The 18,899-nt window shown below is 41.5% G+C and overlaps 2 protein-coding genes across 2 annotated transcripts in view; both read right to left on the bottom strand.

The window, feature by feature from the left end:
* Positions 1-4,288, bottom strand: part of LOC308283910 (histone H1-like) — a gene marked incomplete at both ends in the record, with an annotated part of 154,783 nt that extends 150,495 nt beyond the window's left edge. Inside the window, one exon of the mRNA XM_080724425.1 lies at positions 3,779-4,288. Within this exon, the coding sequence (XP_080580551.1) occupies positions 3,779-4,288 (510 nt within the window). The remainder of the gene's footprint in view (positions 1-3,778) is intronic.
* Positions 4,289-14,523: 10,235 nt separating this feature from the next.
* On the bottom strand, positions 14,524-14,898 carry LOC308283954 (histone H2B-like; the record flags this gene model as incomplete). The annotated part of the gene is made up of 1 exon (XM_080724468.1): positions 14,524-14,898. One exon carries the CDS (start codon positions 14,896-14,898, stop codon positions 14,524-14,526), a length of 375 nt encoding a protein of 124 aa, XP_080580594.1.
* Positions 14,899-18,899: the final 4,001 nt, after the last annotated feature.

Here is an 18,899-nt window from a genome sequence, read left to right on the forward strand (position 1 = left end):
CAAAAAGTCAGAAAAGCGATGTCAACCTTTTATTTTATGGCAACATCGAACCCTAACCCTGGTGAGTACCTCACACATCCAGCATGAACATATTTATGTTCAACAATATTTACAAATATTTCCAAAAAAAAAGAAATCACAAATATGACTTCACAAAAATAAAATATAACTGGATAAAAGTAAAATAAAATAAATGTGCAGCAAGTAAAGAATAAATAAAATAATATAAAAGTCAGTACTGTACTGTACTGTATTCTCAAAAAAAGGCATTCAACAAGCCAACATTCAGGAGTCAAAGGCACCACAAATAAAGGTCAAAGATGGTACTGTTCACCGTGTGTGTGTGTGTGTGTGTGTGTGTGTGTGTGTGTGTGTGTGTGTGTGTGTGTGTGTGTGTGTGTGTGTGTGTGTGTGTGTGTGTACCTCAGGTGCCTCAAAATGGCCTGGTACCTGTTCCTTGCCATTGTTCTGGGAAAGTACGGCATGGCAATGTTTTTTTGACCACTGCATGGCAATCTCCGGCTTGTGAACGATAGCTGTGAGGAAGAGAAGTCCCAGAAAGTTCTTCAGCTCCCCTAGAGTGACTCTCGCTATCTCCGCCATCATACTGTCCTCTGCGTTGTCATTGGTCTGGTTGCAGATCGGGCTCCCATCCTTCCTCCATCCAGTCAGACTCCACGGGCCCTGTATATGATAGAAATAAATACAAAATACTAAATGAACGTGCTTCTGTATAATTTGTATGTTCTTTAGCAAAGGCTGTCGCACAAAAGTAGTGAAAACAGCAGATCTACAAGCGAGGCGTTGTGTGCTTGTAGATCGGCTGTTTTCACTAGTCTAAATAATTTCAAATGTATATATGTATATATACGTGGCCACTGAATTCTATAGGCTCTGCTTTGATACAAATTTGATACAGATTTGAGATCGATTTGATAGATTATTATGTCACACACACACACACACACACACACACACACACACACACACACACACACACACACACACACACACACACACACACAGATTGTATTACTAAACTATCTATCTAGGTATACACACACAATAAAAAACTAAACTATAAAGAAATGTATTCTTACTGGAAGAAGTTGGAGGAACTTCATACACCTACTACAAACCATGGATTGACATCTAGACCTACTGCACATACAGTATGAAACAGAGCTGATACCTTTATGTACTATGAGGAAAATAATGCTGCTATTTGTACCCTGTATATATATAAAACTAGACCAGGTCAACCTGGTTGTGCCAGACCCCGGTTCTGCCAACCCTCTGGGCCTATAAATTTAATGGTACATTTTTAGGCTGTCTGTCCCTTTATAGGCTGTCTGTCCCTCCCTCATGTCATCATCATTTGTGACATTGTGATGACATGAAGGCTTTGTCTGTCGGTCTATCCCTCCCTCATGTCATCATCATGTCATCATCATGACCATCTATGGAGAAAAACCGGACAGACCGACATTTGCTTATGTAGGCCTACCCATTTCATGGGTCTGGCAATGACAATGCGACATAGCATTTTCAACTGTTTTTTGCCAGACCCATGAAATGGGTAGGCCTACATAAGCAAATGTCGGTCTGTCTGTCCTGGTTTTCTATATAAAGGGTATATATGATGATGACATGCCTACAAAAGGCACGATGTCATAAATGATGATGACAGACAGGGGGTCTGGCACAACCAGGTTGACCTGGTCTAGTTTTATTGTATGTGTGATACTTGCTTTGGCAATGTAAACGTATGTTTTCTCATGCCAATAACGCTCCTTTGAATTGAATTGTATATTACCAAATGCACCCTACGTGGAAAAAAAACAATAGCAGGTCAGGCTTATTGACATCGGTTATTGATTGATTGAAGAATGTATTACAAGCTTGCATTAGAGTAGACCTACAGATTCATGGCTCATTTCCACAGGAACACACTTTATGCATTATCATACAGTGGTGTGTTCTAGACTTTTTTTGAGGGCATACGATCAGCTACTATTCGTTTGGCCAGGGCAGACGCTATAGTACATAATCCCTATCAAATACGCTACTTTGAAAGGTTCACGAGGGCAGACTTTCATATTTTATTGTTCCTCCATCACGGAGGTATAGAGGCCGGCGCCTGGCGGCGCCGTGCCTGCGAGGGTGTTCCAAGTCGGGCGAGGTGTGGAGGGTAGTCCCCGGTGAGTCCCCAGAACACAGCACTGATCTCATATAACATTGAAAGACAGACAGACGTATAGAACATATTGAAACGTAAAAAGCATAGCTTTATAATGCTTACCCGGTTCGCTGATCGCAGCACACCTCAGCAGTGCGTCCTTCAGGGCAGGGGGAAACAGCACCGCAGCGACCGGGTCGTCCTCTTCGGCTAAGTCCACGCACGGCCTCATTTGGGTGTATTAGCGCCCGCTGCAACTCCGCTCTCCGGGGCCATACCTATCGGTGCAGCCGGTGGGCGCCGTAAGATGATACACTGCTCCAAACAGCCTGCCTCCGGTCCGGATCACCGCCGTAGCTCCTCCGTCCACTGTGGATGGCTGGCGACGTTCCTTGGCTCCCCCGACACAGCAGCAAAAACACAGAATTCTCTTCAAATCGCCGGCATCAGCGTTCAACGGCATCACCGTTCATCCTCACGCGTCGCCTCAGTCAAGTCCCAAACGCAGCCGCGCAGCAACAAACGAAAGTCCAACTGGTGCTTCGGGTTTTGATTATGGTCGGTGGCGGCGCTGGGCATGGTTCGGCTGCCTGCTTGGTCTCCATGTGCGGCCATGACTTGCTCTCTGATCAGCGGAGCAACGGTCCGGTAACTTTTTTACAAAATGGAGTATGGACGCCCCCAACCTACAAAGAAACTAGCCCTTCCCTTCCCCCACTCCTCCTAGGTAAAACGTCTACCTTCCGATCTCTCTCTCTATCTCTATCTCTCTAAATAATACTACATCTAATGATTTTATAACTAATTCTAGCTCATTCTCTCAATATATCTCTCTCTCCCTCTGATTGCTGTGTGTAAAAGTCACTGAACTCTGAGACCCTTGTTTCTGGGGGGAACCGGCCAATCAGCATGCTTGAATTTGGTCACATAAGCGTGTAATGTCATGCAGGGGCGTCAATTGGGTATGGCAGGGGTATGCAGCTGCCATACCTTGACAGGGGGAAATAATAAAAATGTACTTTTCATCGTGCCTGTTGCTAAGGTATGGCAACATGACTGGTGTCTTCACCAGACACCAGTCATGTTGCCATACCTTAGCTTGTTCTGAACTGACGCCACTGAATTGTCATGCATGACGACCGTCCCATCGTCCAAAAGGGCTGTATCTTGGTTACCGCATAGATCCAACACTGTACTACTGTAATATGAAAAAAAAGCATCTGGCGTCATATGACGCCAATATTATTTTCTGGCATCATTGCCAAGGTCGTGTCGGACGTCATATGACGCCCTGGCACTGAAAGTGTTAAGGGTTAAAGCATGCAAGGAAAAAAAGGACTGGAAGTGGTTGGATCAAAGTGGCTGGATTATAACCCAGGCTAGCTACGGAAATGTTTTAGTATTTAATCAGTGGTGTATATGCATACGTGAGGATACTCTTATAAAACAATGTGGTTGGCTCTTAAAAGAGCCTTTGTGGGTGTAAATGTACATGAAACTGACAATTTACTTCTTTTTGGGTGCCGCCTTCTTTGCCGCTTTGGGTTTGGCAACCTTCTTTGCTGGAGATTTCTTGGCTGCTGCGGGCTTCTTTGCAACTTTCTTGGGGCTCTTGGTAGCCTTCTTCGGGCTTTTAGCAGCTACTTTCTTTGCGGCGGGCTTCTTGGCTTTCTTCGGTGATTTCTTGGCGGCTGCGGGCTTCTTTGCTGCCGCCTTCTTAGCCGCTGCAGGCTTCTTGGCAGCAGCAGGCTTCTTTGCTTTGACGGCTTTCTTAGCAGCAGGCTTCTTTGCCTTCACTGCTTCTACCTTCTTGTTCATCTTGAAAGAGCCAGACGCGCCGGTGCCTTTGAGCTGAACCAGAGTGCCTTTAGCGACCAGGCTCTTGATAGCGATCTTGACGCGAGCCTTGTTCTTCTCCACATCGTAGCCGCCGGCAGCCAGAGCTTTCTTGACCGCAGCCAGAGACACACCGCTCCGCTCCTTGGAGGCGGACACGGCCTTGACGACAAGCTCAGCGACGCTGGGGCCGGTCTTCTTGGGTCGGGGTGCTGCCTTCTTCTTGGCTGCTTTGGCCGGGGCGGCGGCTGGAGCTGGGGCGACCTCTGCCATGATTCTCTTCTGGTTGGAGTTTCAAATGCACTGAGCTAAAGTTTGTCTGAGACTGGTAGAGAATGTAGAGCAGGGGGAGGAACTTAAAGGATGTGTGAGAACCATGTAGACTCAACCCACTGGGTCAGTGCTCTGTGTGCTGCAGAATACTGAGACAGTTGTGTTTTCTCCCCAACTAAAAGCAAATAAAACACAGGCAAATGATATTATTTAAGATGAAACAAGACGTGGATCAGATAGCAGAGTAGTTTCACTTCATAATCAAATCATTTAGAGCCCTAGGGACCCATGAGTTTTGTTTTGGGACGTTTAGACCTCACTACATGGAGAGTTTCTGACCAACTTTCCTCTGTCATTTTTCTTTTAAAATAGTGTCAAACATAAATTACCCTGACAAATATTAACTGCAAAGCAAGGGGATCTGTCTGGCAATGTAATACAAGTAAAACAAGTAATCTGTGTCAAAGTGTTTTGTCATAAAGTCAACATTGTCCAGTGTCTGCAAACACAACTGGTCAGTGGCATGGTAACTTATGAGAGGACACTGTGGTCATTCAATAAGCTCTTGTTTTATTTAGTTTTTATTAATTGTATGAAACCTGACTTTTTTCAGCTCATTTCACACTTGCAATTATTCAAAAATGGTCAATTGAGAGCAATCTTATTTTTTGTCTGTTTTGTTTTTTCAATGGTACCATTTACAACTACATGCATACGGTATGTCAAACAAGACACAATTTACAAATAGTATATGTGCCACGCTTATACTCAAATTGTATGATGTGTGTGCATGTTATACATGTGTATGTAAGGGACTACGATGGCAGTGTTGTTTGTGGAGGTAGTAAAACTAATGTCTCAACATTGTTTAAAATCCATGATTGTATGTCAATGTACCTTCTAGGCTGAGTTTCACACTGCACAAAGTGGTCAAGAGACGTCTGGGTGGGGACCACTCCCCAGTCCCCATCAAAATAAGTTAATATAGTATTATTTTAATCACCTTTACTTGTACTATTCAAACACATACTCTGTGTGTGTGTGTGTGTGTGTGTGTGTGTGTGTGTGTGTGTGTGTGTGTGTGTGTGTGCGTGCGTGCGTGCGTGCGTGCGTGTGTGTGTGTGTGTGTTTTTCTCCCCCTCCTTTTGTTTAAGGCTATCAGTTTGGGTGTCATATGTACACGAACATAGAAAATGTTATAAAAAACACCATGTTAAGTGATTATGGATTTGACCTCACTGCAAGCTGTTGTAGAATTTTTCAAACATCATACTTATATAAATAATAACATAATAAATTGAATTGAATTCTTAGAGGGTGGAGTATAATGAATACAACATTTATTGAACAATCTTATCAAGAGCTCTGAGCGACACGCATCCCCATCTGTCGCTCCCATTTCTCAGGCATGGTCCCATTATATACACGGACAGTGTGACAAGAATAGTTGAGAGGGTGTATCCTAAACAATGTCTAAAGATACAATTCTGAAGAGTCTTCCATGTATGGACTGATGACGTCGGAGCGCGCGTGGAGCCACGGTCCCGACAGCTGTTGCTGAGTCAGTCTTACTGTATTCTTAGGTAAAGTGACAGACACGTGACTGCACATATAAAACAAATAGATTACATTTCATAGAATCTATTACAATTCCTCCCTTTGATCATATATCATCATATATGGTCATTAACAGTAAATGTAATGAGATTTGTTTTCCATCTCCAGGAGGATATTTATTAGACACATTTTAATGTGGTAGGGGCGAAAAAACCAATGATGCGTATCTTGGGAAAATTCCATCCTACGACCCTCAGGTTTGAGCGATCACTTCGTAAAGCCAGCATTTTGTTTGTGTATGTGTTTCTCCTGCAATTCTTCTCCACCTGAATGAATGAGTTCCTTCTTAGGTTGGTTCGTAATGTCTCTTCTTCCCTTATTTGGGCAATGTCACGACACAGGGCTTCCATGCCCCTTTTCTGATCACAACGTCCTCATAGCAGTTGGATTGACAGCGTCCTTCATAGTGGATGGGATGCAAGGCAGTTAGGGTATGTCCCTTGCACAGTTCTATCATCTCATCTGGTTGGGATGCAAGGCGGCAATTCCATGGTGATTTCCCAGACATCTTTTGGTTTCCATACATCTCATTTTTATGGCTCCGTCTCATCTTTCATGTATGGTTTAATTTATTGGATTTCATAAAACTGGAAATAGAAAACTCAGCACCAAGGGTTATCACATCCTAACCTAGAATGATTTTTATAATCTATACAGCCATCAATATTCTGTATTTTCCAACATGGCAATGGGGAGCATTTATCACTTAAACAATATTCAATTTGTAGTACAAAATGGTCATAAATAGTGCAATAATGAATGATACCTTATATTTTTACATACCTTAATGTGTGGAAGTATTTTCTTACCATAGGGTTTAGACATATTTGACATATCTTTCCTTCCATTTTTTCCATTGTTAGGAGTGTTCTTTTACCATATTGACTCAATGTTTTTGGAAACATTTTGACATCTCCTGTAATTACATTTCATCTACGCAACAATATTTCATAGCATAGACATGTTGTTACGGGTTTAGTTAGTTAGTTTATGTTAACAACACATACAGTATGTTGGGAAGAAAAGAGAAATCCGTTAAGACATCCACAACTTAACATGTGTTTCTCTCTTAAGACCCCCAGAGTATTTCAGCACCTAAAAATTGGAAAATCCTTTCATGGGAGGACCCAATTTTGCATTAAAACACTTGACACCTTTCTCCGTGCCTAAGTGATTCGTGGGAGAAAACAATTTTTCATTAGACAATCCCATGACATACAATATATTTCATTTCCGTCCAAAATGGGACTCAGGATCCCTATAGAGAGAAATCAAAAATATAGTTAGCGTGACTGTTCTTTCATTTTCAAAGGTGAAAACATCCTAATTTTGAAAACATACTCCGTATAATGCATTCAACATTATTCTCCAACAAACCAGTGATTCTCAAAAACACTGTCTTCACTCATACATACACATATATTCGACCCATATATGCTCAATATACCCGGGTATCACTCAACCTCAGACATGCACTCCTTGCATTTCAATTCAGTGGGCAGTGGCCTGTGGTTCAGGCTCCTGTTATTCCCAAACCTACAGTGACTCCAAGGGTGTACCTCCCATTTCTATCAGCTGGTCATTAACCCAGCAGGAGTCCCTCTGGCCAGTAGAGAACTGAACAGGTGACCAAACAAACCTGAAAATGTACTAGAGTCATTCTATAATTGTAACTTCTTCTAGTCCTTTTATAATTAATAGCCTAATGCTCTAGTCCTCTTATAATTAATAGCCTAATGCTCATAAAAAGGCTAATTCATATCCTGTCTTCTTTTATGATTTATATTACCATTCTTCTTATACGAATTCTTCTTATACTTCTTTTATAATCCATATATTACCTCCCCCCTTTTTTGAGAAGCACTGGTATTTATAAAGCACACAATCTCCGAATTGCAGCACCCCGATAGTGGATAGTGTTTATTAGTGAAATAAGAAGGGTCCAATTTGCTATCCCCTTATTTGCTATTTCTTAACACTGATTATGTTTTATTCTTCAGAAACCATTTAGTGTTTTTACTACTAACTAAAATAGAAGTTTATAAACATATTTCTCTTTACAGACAACTCTCAAAACAGCCTACCGGTTAAGCCTGTATAATTTAACAACTTAAATAGTAACCCTCCTTATGCACAGAAACATATATTATTTTTCTGTTAAGCCTGTACTTAATCTAACAACTTAAATAGTAACCCTCCTTATGCACAGAAACATATATTATTTTCCTAGGATCATATATTATATTCCTAGGCTCAGGACCCATTCCTTGGGTTACGTAGGGAATTGGTACAATCCTATATTGTCTATTAGTAGGTCAATACACTTAACACATAGATCAATCCGCTCTGGCAATGTACTGAACTACTCTAACAAGTTTCCACATTACTCATATAGATAATCTATGAGAAATAACAGTACCTTCAAACTCAACCCCATGTACGATCTACTTCCAAACTCTGAAGGCTATACAACCGATATTTAACCTTATAAATTAATGTCACCTGAAGACCACACTGTTCCTGTCATTCAGCTATTTTCGTTACCCTTGGGTGATTACAAGCTTGAACCGCTGAACTGACCTCTGCCTGTCTCCCCCAACGTCCCATGTCGGACTTTCCAACCCACTGCAGACCAAGTCGTAAGTGGCCACCAGGCGTGATCTAGCCTGAAAATAATAAATACTATTTTTGTTGTTGTCCTTCTGTATGTTTACCCCAGAGTCAGATAATACCTACAGTACATACTAGTAGGCTTACCTAAAGTACCTATTTACTTGAGTCCAACTATTATAGAATCAGTACTGTATGTCAATACATTCAAAATAAGAGTTATATTATAATTATTTATGTTTAAGACATTAGACCCCTCTATTCATATAAAAATGCATCATTCCTACTCTAATCTCAATAGATTTAAGATGACTACTCTATTTAGTCGGAAGAGAACAACATTTGATATTGGCCTACGACAGGGATTCATTCAAATACGATTTTAAATCATTTTAAATCAGTTATAATTATCCTTAATTATATTGGCAACAGTCAGTCTGATGCCACTGTTGTGTTCTTAAATTCCATGCCACTGCACTATTTTACATGATCTGGGTCCAATATTAATGACAATGTGACACTTATCCTATGTAAGTGTAAAAATCAGGCTTCTATTGTTAGACATCCTTGGGACCTTCTCTTAAGTCCAAAGGACTACCCCACGGCTGAACACTTCCTCTCCTGGGCATAATAATTTTCAGTGAGACAATTCTCTTCACAGACTGTCCTATGACTGGCAAGGTTAAGAACCATCCCAGTATACATAGTTATGGGCATATTAACTAAGCATACTACTACTATAAAGTATTTTAAATAGGGTTCAAATTTTACAGAATACTTCATTCCCATTCACCCTCTTTTAGTTAGGTCTATATTTCAAATCCAAAATATCATGGTTCCAAACACTCTACAAAACTCTACATGTTCTGTAAACAATTTTGATTGAGTTATAAGTAAATGGTTTATCTATATACTGGTTTGTATCACCCTGGCATAGGACTATATTTATCTAGATAGTAATGTTGCATTTTTTATCATATGGAAGCCACTTATACCTAGAGAAACAGCCTTTCTACTCACAGTCAGCTCACTACGGATCCATCAATGTCCCACCGCCACACCGCGCTCCACCCGGAGAGGAAATGCACCCATTCAAGGAAAAAAAAAATAGTCAACGGAAAGACAAAATCATTAGTTCATGAAGAGAGTTCATTCTTCCCATGTGACTCCAGGAATGTTCGTCATCAGAGTCTCTGTTTTTGTTGCCAGTTGCCACCTGGCGACCTCCGTGTGCCCTGGTGACCTCTGTGTGCCCCTCACAGTAGGTCATGCCAATCTCAAAATGTCTCTGGAATTAGATTCCTTCTTAGTCATTGTGTTGCTCCATGTCAACACATGTCGTTCTGGAAGTGCGAATGTACGTGCAGTTTTCCTCCCAGTAATCGCACCATGCGACAAGTGAGACACTAAATGGAGACGCAGTGAGCAACTGGAAGGATTCCCCATTTTGTTCACCACTACCATGTAATGAATCTTAGTTTGTCTATGCTTTTGAGGGTTGGCCTATACCAATATGATCAAACAATACAACCATACACTATCACTATCCTTACCCCAATGTTACAATTATCTTCATTCTTCTGGTATTTAATTATAACTTCAATGATAGTAATTAAGTGGGAAATGTCATGCGATCTTATTTTACAGTTACACAGAATCTTCCTTCAAGCAATTCTGTAAATACTATGGACCGAACAGCTGCTGTGAGAGAATTATTTCTATTACGTTCTGACTCCGAAATACATGCACTGTCCGTATACCGTTTTATACTAACCTTCTTATAGTCAGTTTTCTAGATCTGACTACTAACCTGTCTTCCATTAATAACAAATAATATAATATTATAATATTATGTCTATTTTTCACATGGGAAAAACCCCAGTACATTGGATAATTTCACTACCCATCTTACAATATTAAGTACATACATTCACCACTATTTAGTGCCCGTTTTTCAGCTCCCTTTCTTTAGATACATTTTACATGCCACATCTAAGAATTTAAAATGGTTACACTTAAAAGCTAGTCATCCAACCAATCGGTTGTTTATCCTTTCTCAAAGAAATTGCCATGTTGGCTGCTAAGACTTTAAAAATAAACTAGTAGCAGTGCTCCCCCGAGCACTGGTCTCCACACAAGTTGAAGTATGCGAAAATATACTGACAGGTTGGCAACCGTTTTTTTTTACTGTCTATATTAGGAAAAATTAGATTCTACTGAAACATTTAACTTCTTGTATGTGACATACTTGTGTAACCAGATTACACCATCACTTTGCTTGAGTTTCACTGAATTAGAGAAACATTTTATCAATAAAGTTTTCAGCCAACCATATATATTTTGCACTACTGTTTATTTCCTACCCTTACCCTTAGTCCTTGCTTGACCTATGAAGAGAATAGCCTGACAACAAGCTGACTACAGCCTATTTTAAATCAATGTTCATTAGTTCATATGGTCACTTTTATTTTTACAACTGCTAAACTGCAAAGCTAAAGATATATTTTGGACAATCTCTTCTTCAGTCCACTGGCTGAAATAAGTTACATTCTCCTTTTAAATGAGCGTACAAAGGCCAAATAGGCCCAAATATTGAAACAGCCATTCCACCCAGACTGACACACATTTGTGATGGACCACAGAAATGTTATTCTCACAGCAGGGGTTGTCTTCCACAGGCCCCCACCATTCCTAAAGCACGGCACCTGTTCCCCATGTCCAGCTATTCTACACTGTCCTATCCAAGTCAGCAAATAGCATAATGTCAATCACAGCTAAGCTGTCTATTAATGAACTACTAAACCATTTAGACTGACGTCCACTACCATGTCTATGCTGTGGTTCTCACCCACAAATTACCTCACTTAATACCTGTCACAAAGCAATGCCAACCGATTTTACCGTAGTGTTAATAATTAAGAATAGACTGCTACCCAACCTTAATTTAACCCTGGTAAAATAATCTAAGTCAAGCTTTAGAGGTCAACCCAGAATGATTTGGTCAACACATACATGTAAATTCATCCATTTAACCTTCAAACATCACTGTTTACCAAACAATGAGATACTCTGTCACAACTATAGCCTAGTTTCCAATCACTGCAGCTAACATTCACAGTACAGTATACAGTCTCAATAGTCAAACTGACTTCTATGTCCTACTTAAATATTAAGACAAAATTAAGCCTTCATTAACCATTATAAATTATAATCAATATTCTCCAACATGCCTTGAAAACCGCTGATCTACCGTTCTGCTAGAACAGACTCACAAGTTTACAATGGTCTACTCTCATGGGTTTTCCCTGACCCCAACGTGTCCCTGGGTTTTAGATTTAAATCAAATAATGTCTATTTAATTGTGCCGAGGTTTCCTTTGCTGTATGATTATGCAAGCGTTGATGCACGAGAACAATCGTCTCCTCAATGTAGGCCTATCCGCTTCTTCGTATGGCCGGTGCGGTACGCTACTAAAATAGCCAGCAAAGGAACCCTTGCCTGCTGTGACCCTGTATCTCATTTAAAAATAGCAGACCTACAAGCCCACAGCGCAGCGCATTTCACCGTGCTGTCAGCTTGTAGCTCTGACGGGTCCGTGAAGTGAAGTGAGCAGAAAGAACGTTTCCGGTCTGAGAGACGGCAGAAATATGCCAGGCTCCAGCCTTCAAACTAAAGGTGCAGTAGGCCTACATAATGTATATTATAGCCGGCTTTAGGGATACTCTTATTCTTAAGAGACCAGCGCCGGAAGCCTTATTTCTGCTAACGCTATTTCTGCTCATTTCACATAGGCGCTCTGTCACCCCCCCACCGCGCGTAACTGTTGTACGGCGAGAATAGAACGTAACAGAAGCAGACAGCTGCCGTATCAGACAGACTCACAAGAGTTTGACAGGTCATAGACCTCAATTAATTAGGTATTGTTGTAGCTTTACCACTTTAGACAAATAATAATGTGTAATTTGTAGTTTTATAGGCTTAAATTATAGCCTAAAATCTTTCTTTTCCCAGCTGACCATGGTAGTCGTGGATTCTTTATTACCAATCAACGGAACAGTTTCTTCATTTCAGATATATTGATCGCTCGACCACGACTGACTAGTTATACAAGGTAACGGACTCTCCCGTCCGCCTGGTATTTTTTCCAATAGCATCAGTTATTTGATATAGGCCGAAAATGCATTTCCTTACATTCACGGCCTCACATTCACACCCCCAGCAGCTCGAGACTTATGCTTTTCACAAAAAAGGTAAGGTCAAAACCTATATTTTTAGATGATCCCGATTCCTATTTTGGTTCTGGTTTCAACTACCCACTTCTAGTTGATTATCATAAATGCATAAATTAAATTCATACCTACCCCCCCTTTGTAAGCAACTTTCACAGGAGACGGATGCCCATAAAGGCACCCCAAAACATGGCCTACCAGAAAGATGCTCACAACACATCGAATTTAAAACATTAGTTGTACTGTATCAACTGTACTACATGGAATAGTTATTTAACAACCAAGTCTGGCTTTCACAGTTAAATACATACGACCATTTCATAATTACATATTTCACGTCTGGTTACGTATTATTCACGTCCTCTAACGTCTCGTCTCCCACGAAGAGTTACCCGCCCACGTGCGGCGTCCTAGAGAATATTTCGTCATGCAATATTCTATACCGAGATGATTATTGCCGAAAGGCGATTCCCCAATCGATAATCAACCCTAACCCTGGTTTCCTACAGGTACTGTACTTTAACAGAAACAACCCACGATCACGTGGAGCTACGTATTAGCTTTCACCCCGAATTACACGGGTACTGTACGTTTAAACAGTATACTTCCGAGATACGGTAGACACCTTCTATACATGCAAGGCATCTCTCTATTAAATTTTGTTCATGCAAGTGCGACAGCCGCATAAAAATGTCGTGGCCTGTCCCGGGTACATGCAATTATAATGACCACGTCTGGCCTCCCAAATCATATTGTATTCACGATACTCTCACCCCGTTAAGTTCGACCGGCGATCCCTGTCCGACAGCTGCTCTGAATCAATAGCCAGTGTGTCCTGTACGGAAAAAGAGAAAAGCTGACAGACAGATTATGCGGGTCTCGGCAGGACCTCCACTGTTGTAGAATTTTTCAAACATCATACTTATATAAATAATAACATAATAAATTGAATTGAATTCTTAGAGGGTGGAGTATAATGAATACAACATTTATTGAACAATCTTATCAAGAGCTCTGAGCGACACGCATCCCCATCTGTCGCTCCCATTTCTCAGGCATGGTCCCATTATATACACGGACAGTGTGACAAGAATAGTTGAGAGGGTGTATCCTAAACAATGTCTAAAGATACAATTCTGAAGAGTCTTCCATGTATGGACTGATGACGTCGGAGCGCGCGTGGAGCCACGGTCCCGACAGCTGTTGCTGAGTCAGTCTTACTGTATTCTTAGGTAAAGTGACAGACACGTGACTGCACATATAAAACAAATAGATTACATTTCATAGAATCTATTACAAAGCTAAAGAGGAAAACTATTTAGGTTATGCTCATGACTGTCAATAATAATGAAATTAACATACTCATTCAACTCTAACATTGTAACAATTTGAGGTAAACAATCAAAATGCTGTTTGGCTTCATTTACATTTCAAAGTGTGTTGCATTATGAATGAATCAATGAATGAGCATTTGGAACAATTAAAACAAAGTGCATGTCAGTGTAAATACAGAGGACCACCACAGAGCAAGACAAACTCAGTTATGTAGCCTATATGAACGAAATGCATCCGGTTAGATAAAGCTATAACACTGGACAGTGGACAGATTAATTTATCCAAAAGAGGTAAGCTAGTCTACATTTTGTAGTGAAAAGGCTGATAAACCATACTGCATTTTGATACAACGAGCTGTTGACATTAAATGCACGGATAAACTCTTTTTTCGAAAAGATGGGTGGTCCTTAAAAGGACCGTTGTGTTTAGAGCAGACAGAACAGTTTACTTGGAGCTGGTGTACTTGGTGACAGCCTTGGTGCCCTCAGACACGGCGTGCTTGGCCAGCTCACCGGGGAGCAGCAGGCGGACGGCGGTCTGAATCTCCCTGGATGAGATGGTGGAGCGCTTGTTGTAGTGAGCCAGACGAGAGGCTTCACCGGCGATGCGCTCAAATATGTCGTTGACAAAGGAGTTCATGATGCCCATAGCCTTGGAGGAGATACCGGTGTCAGGGTGGACCTGCTTCAGTACCTTGTACACGTAGATGGCGTAGCTCTCCTTCCTGGACTTTCTGCGCTTCTTGCCGCCCTTGGCGGCGGTCTTGCTGACGGCTTTCTTGGAGCCCTTCTTGGGCGCTGGTTTCATAACTTCAGGCATGGTTCTCTCTCAATGGTGTGAGAAAAGTGACTGAGAGGCGGCGTTGCACCAGTATTTATAGCAGGCCCATGCAAATGTATTGTGTGAATCCCAGCATTTGATTGGCTGGCCCACTGCCTATGTGACTCTCAGAGGGAGGTACACTGTCTTTGTCTCTGCACAATGTTTTCCCTCCTGAATTGTCCCGCTAAAATAAACTAGACTAGTATAATAAACATGTAGGGTGAATCTATATTTGAATTGGAATTATTATGTATATGCCACGCTCCAATTTTAAACCAGTTATACACACACACACACGCACACACACACACACACACACACACACACACACACACACACACACACACACACACACACACAAATGTATAAAATAGTCAGTCCACTAACTGCAGACTAATATGAATTCGACATGACACTTTTTTTTTTATAAATCTATAAGTTTGTACCACAGAAAGTAATCAAAACTGCATTTGGAACATGTTCATTTTAGCTCGTGAGTAGGCCTAGGTGCTTTGAAAAAAATCTATGGAAATAATCTATGAGGCATCCATGTCTGACCATGTCCCTGTGGTATTGGTGCTTGATGTTGACAAACTTCCTGAAATGACCAAAGAGGTTAATAGTGCCGTTAAAACTAAACTAGATTGGTCCAAACTTTCAAATAATGATATTCTGTCTTATTTTGGGAGAACTAATGAGCTGTTCAATGATCTACTGTTGCCCTATGATGCAATTTTTTGTTCTGATGTGAATTGTAAGGTTAATACTCATAGCAAGGACCTCTGTACCTTCTATGACTGTATAGTGGGGGCTTTGTATGAGGCCAGTAGTTCCTTGTATACTAAAATCACACCCGTGTGAAGTGGAGCTGTGTGTGTGTGTGTGTGTGTGTGTGTGTGTGTGTGTGTGTGTGTGTGTGTGTGTGTGTGTGTGTGTGTGTGTGGATCATGTGTACCGATTTTTGTGACATTTGAAGAAAATATGTAGGAGAAGGAGCAAAAAGTGTGTTTTGGAGAAAATTCAAGATGGCGGAAAATCTATCATGGCGCAAATGGGCGTGGCCTATATGGGGAGATGCGTCATGACCCAAGGAATCCAGGGAAAAAATATTTTTAATTTTCCGACCTACGGTTCAAGAGTTACAGGCCAAGACGTAAAGTGGGGTGTTATGGCGCCACCATGCGGCCAAATGACACAATTATTTTTTATTTAATCCTTGAAATCATTATGAACCTCCTCTCCAAGTCTTGAAACTCTAGCCCCTATGGTTTGCGAGAGACAAATAATTGAATGTGAGTTTTTGCAATTCCCATTATAAGTCAATGGGGAAAATTTATTCACTAATAAATTAATATCAATTAAACTATAGAACCTTTCTCTTAGAAAAGTAATAGCCCACGATTCCCGAGTAAGCCGGTCGATTTGACATATGGCGCGAGTGTGTGGTGGCAAAACTGTGGGACTAGTGGCGTGCCGAAGTTTAGGAAGTTCAGGCTACATACACACAGACACACACACAGACAGACAGACAGACAGACACACACACACACACACAGACCCACACAGCCACGTATAGGGAGCCTGTGCTTCACACAGCTCCAAAAACAAAAGTAAGACAAAGGTTAAGCCAGGGTGGAATAAGTATGTGGCAGCTCACCATACAGAAGCTAAGCAGGCCCATAAGGCGTGGGTCCTGGCTGGTCGCCCCAGACAGGGACCAATCCTGGACCATAAAAAGATGGCCAACATACAATATAAATCAGCGGTGCGTTACATTAGTAAGCATGAAGCTAGTATGAGAGCAGATTCCATGGCAGCTAAGCTCCTTGGCAATAATGTAACTGGGTTCTGGAAGGAGGTGAGAACTCTGAACAGAAATAATGCTGTATTACCTTGCAACATGGAGGGTGTTTCTGGGGAGAATAATATAGCAGAGCTATGGAGGGAGCACTACTCACATGCTTTTAATTGTGTCAAAAGTGACACATATAAAATTGACAATATTACTAATAGCTCTGCCACTGGTGTCTCAACTAATGAGGTCCGTAAAGCTATTGAACAGTTAAAGGATAGCAAAGCCAGTGGCTCTGATAATATCACTGCTGAGCATCTTAAACGTGCCAGTCCAAAGGTAGCTGTTCTTCTGGCTATATGTTTCACTGGTCTTTTGACACACGGGGTACTGCCTAATTCCTTGCTGTCTGTTACCCTGGTGCCTATTATCAAAGACAAAGCTGGCAAGGTTGGGAGCTTGGACAATTACAGACCTATTGCTCTTGCTAGTGTAATGTCCAAGGTCCTTGAAAGAGTTTTATTAGATCGACTTTCTTCTTTTTTTGATACTACTGACAATCAGTATGGGTTTAAGGCAAAACATGGTACTGATCTCTGTGTGTATGCTCTGAAAGAAGTCATTGAAAAATATAAAAGTCAGAATTCCTCTGTTCTAGTGGGGTTGGTTGACGCGTCTCGGGCCTTTGACAGAGTCAATCATCATAAACTGTTTTTAAAGCTTAAAGAAAAGGGTGTTCCTGATAGCATAATTCGCATCTTGTCATACTGGTATGCTAACCAGAGTATGCAGGTCAGATGGGGTAGTGGGGTCTCTGCTCCCTTCTCTGTTAGCAATGGCGTCCGCCAGGGGGGATTAATTTCGCCAGCCCTGTTCAATTTATATATGAACGATCTCTCTGTGTCTTTAAATAAGTGTAAAACAGGTTGTAAGATTGGGGACACCCTAATTAATCATTTTATGTACGCGGATGACCTGGCAGTAATATCTCCCAGTAGTGCTGGGTTTCAACAGTTGCTCGATGTTTGTACAGCGTATGGTTTATCTTTTGATGTCAAATATAACGCTAAGAAGAGTGTTGTCATGACCTGTAGGACGAGGGATGATAAAAATCTTTCCTTTCCATCTTTCTACCTGGCAGGCCAAGTGTTACCTGTATGTAGCAAAGCCAAGTATTTGGGACATGTCATAAATGACCAGTTGACGGATGATGATGATCTGTATAGGCAGCGACGAGCATTATATGCTCAAGCTAACATGTTGGGGAGGAAATTTCATTTCTGCTCTGTTAATGTGAAAGCTAACCTCTTTAGAGCATATTGTACTCCTTTGTATACCGCCCCCCTGTGGGTTAAGTTCAAGAAGACAAGCATGCATAAACTTCAGGTTGCCTATATTGACTGTTTACGTATACTTCTGAGAAAACCTAGGTGGAGCAGTGCTAGTGAGCTGTTCTGTAACCTGGGTATAAGCACTTTTCAAGCTCTTCGGAGGAATTTAATGTATAGATTTATGTGTCGTTTGAATGAGTCGCAAAACTCTATTATTGGGTTGTTGATCAACCCCTGCCTTAGTACTACCAGGTACCAGTCTCCTTTCTGGGAACACTGGTATGATTGTCTTGTGTATAGATGATGTTTTATTTATGATTCTGTACAGTTTTTTATTTTTATTTTATTTTATGTGTTTTTATGTGTCTCGTTTTTAATGGACCCTGTGTCTTCTAAATAAAGTTGATTGTACTTCCTACAAGAGACATGGACATGGAGCCGAGCGATGAGGAAGAGCAAGCTGGCCGCCTCTCTCCAGCAACAATCAGGTTTAGGAAGCTGGTGCTCGAAGCTGAACAGCGAGACCGCGCCCGCCGGCACGAGCAAAGCGATGGCGTCTCCTACGACTTCCCCTCCTCAAGCAACGAGGAGCTGGGAGAGGGATTATCGGGGAATGTTTCCCCCGAAAATGTCAGCGAAGTGGAGGCCGACCCCCAGAAGCTGTTCCCGGGTGAGACTGACGACTACAATCGTGGCTACGTGGACGGCATGATGGCCGGCAAGTTCGTCTCCGTAGCCGGCGGTGACCCGGAGAAGAGCGGCGGCTCAGCGCGACGATACAAGAGGATCAAGGTGATCGCTTCGCACTGGTAACTCATTTCTATCGTGTGATTACGTGTATATTAATATTTTTTTCTTACTGTGCAGGGGGCTCC

This window comes from Nannobrachium achirus (genome assembly GCF_963921795.1).
Source record: "Nannobrachium achirus genome assembly, chromosome: 4".
Classification (NCBI taxonomy): Eukaryota; Metazoa; Chordata; class Actinopteri; order Myctophiformes; family Myctophidae; genus Nannobrachium; species Nannobrachium achirus.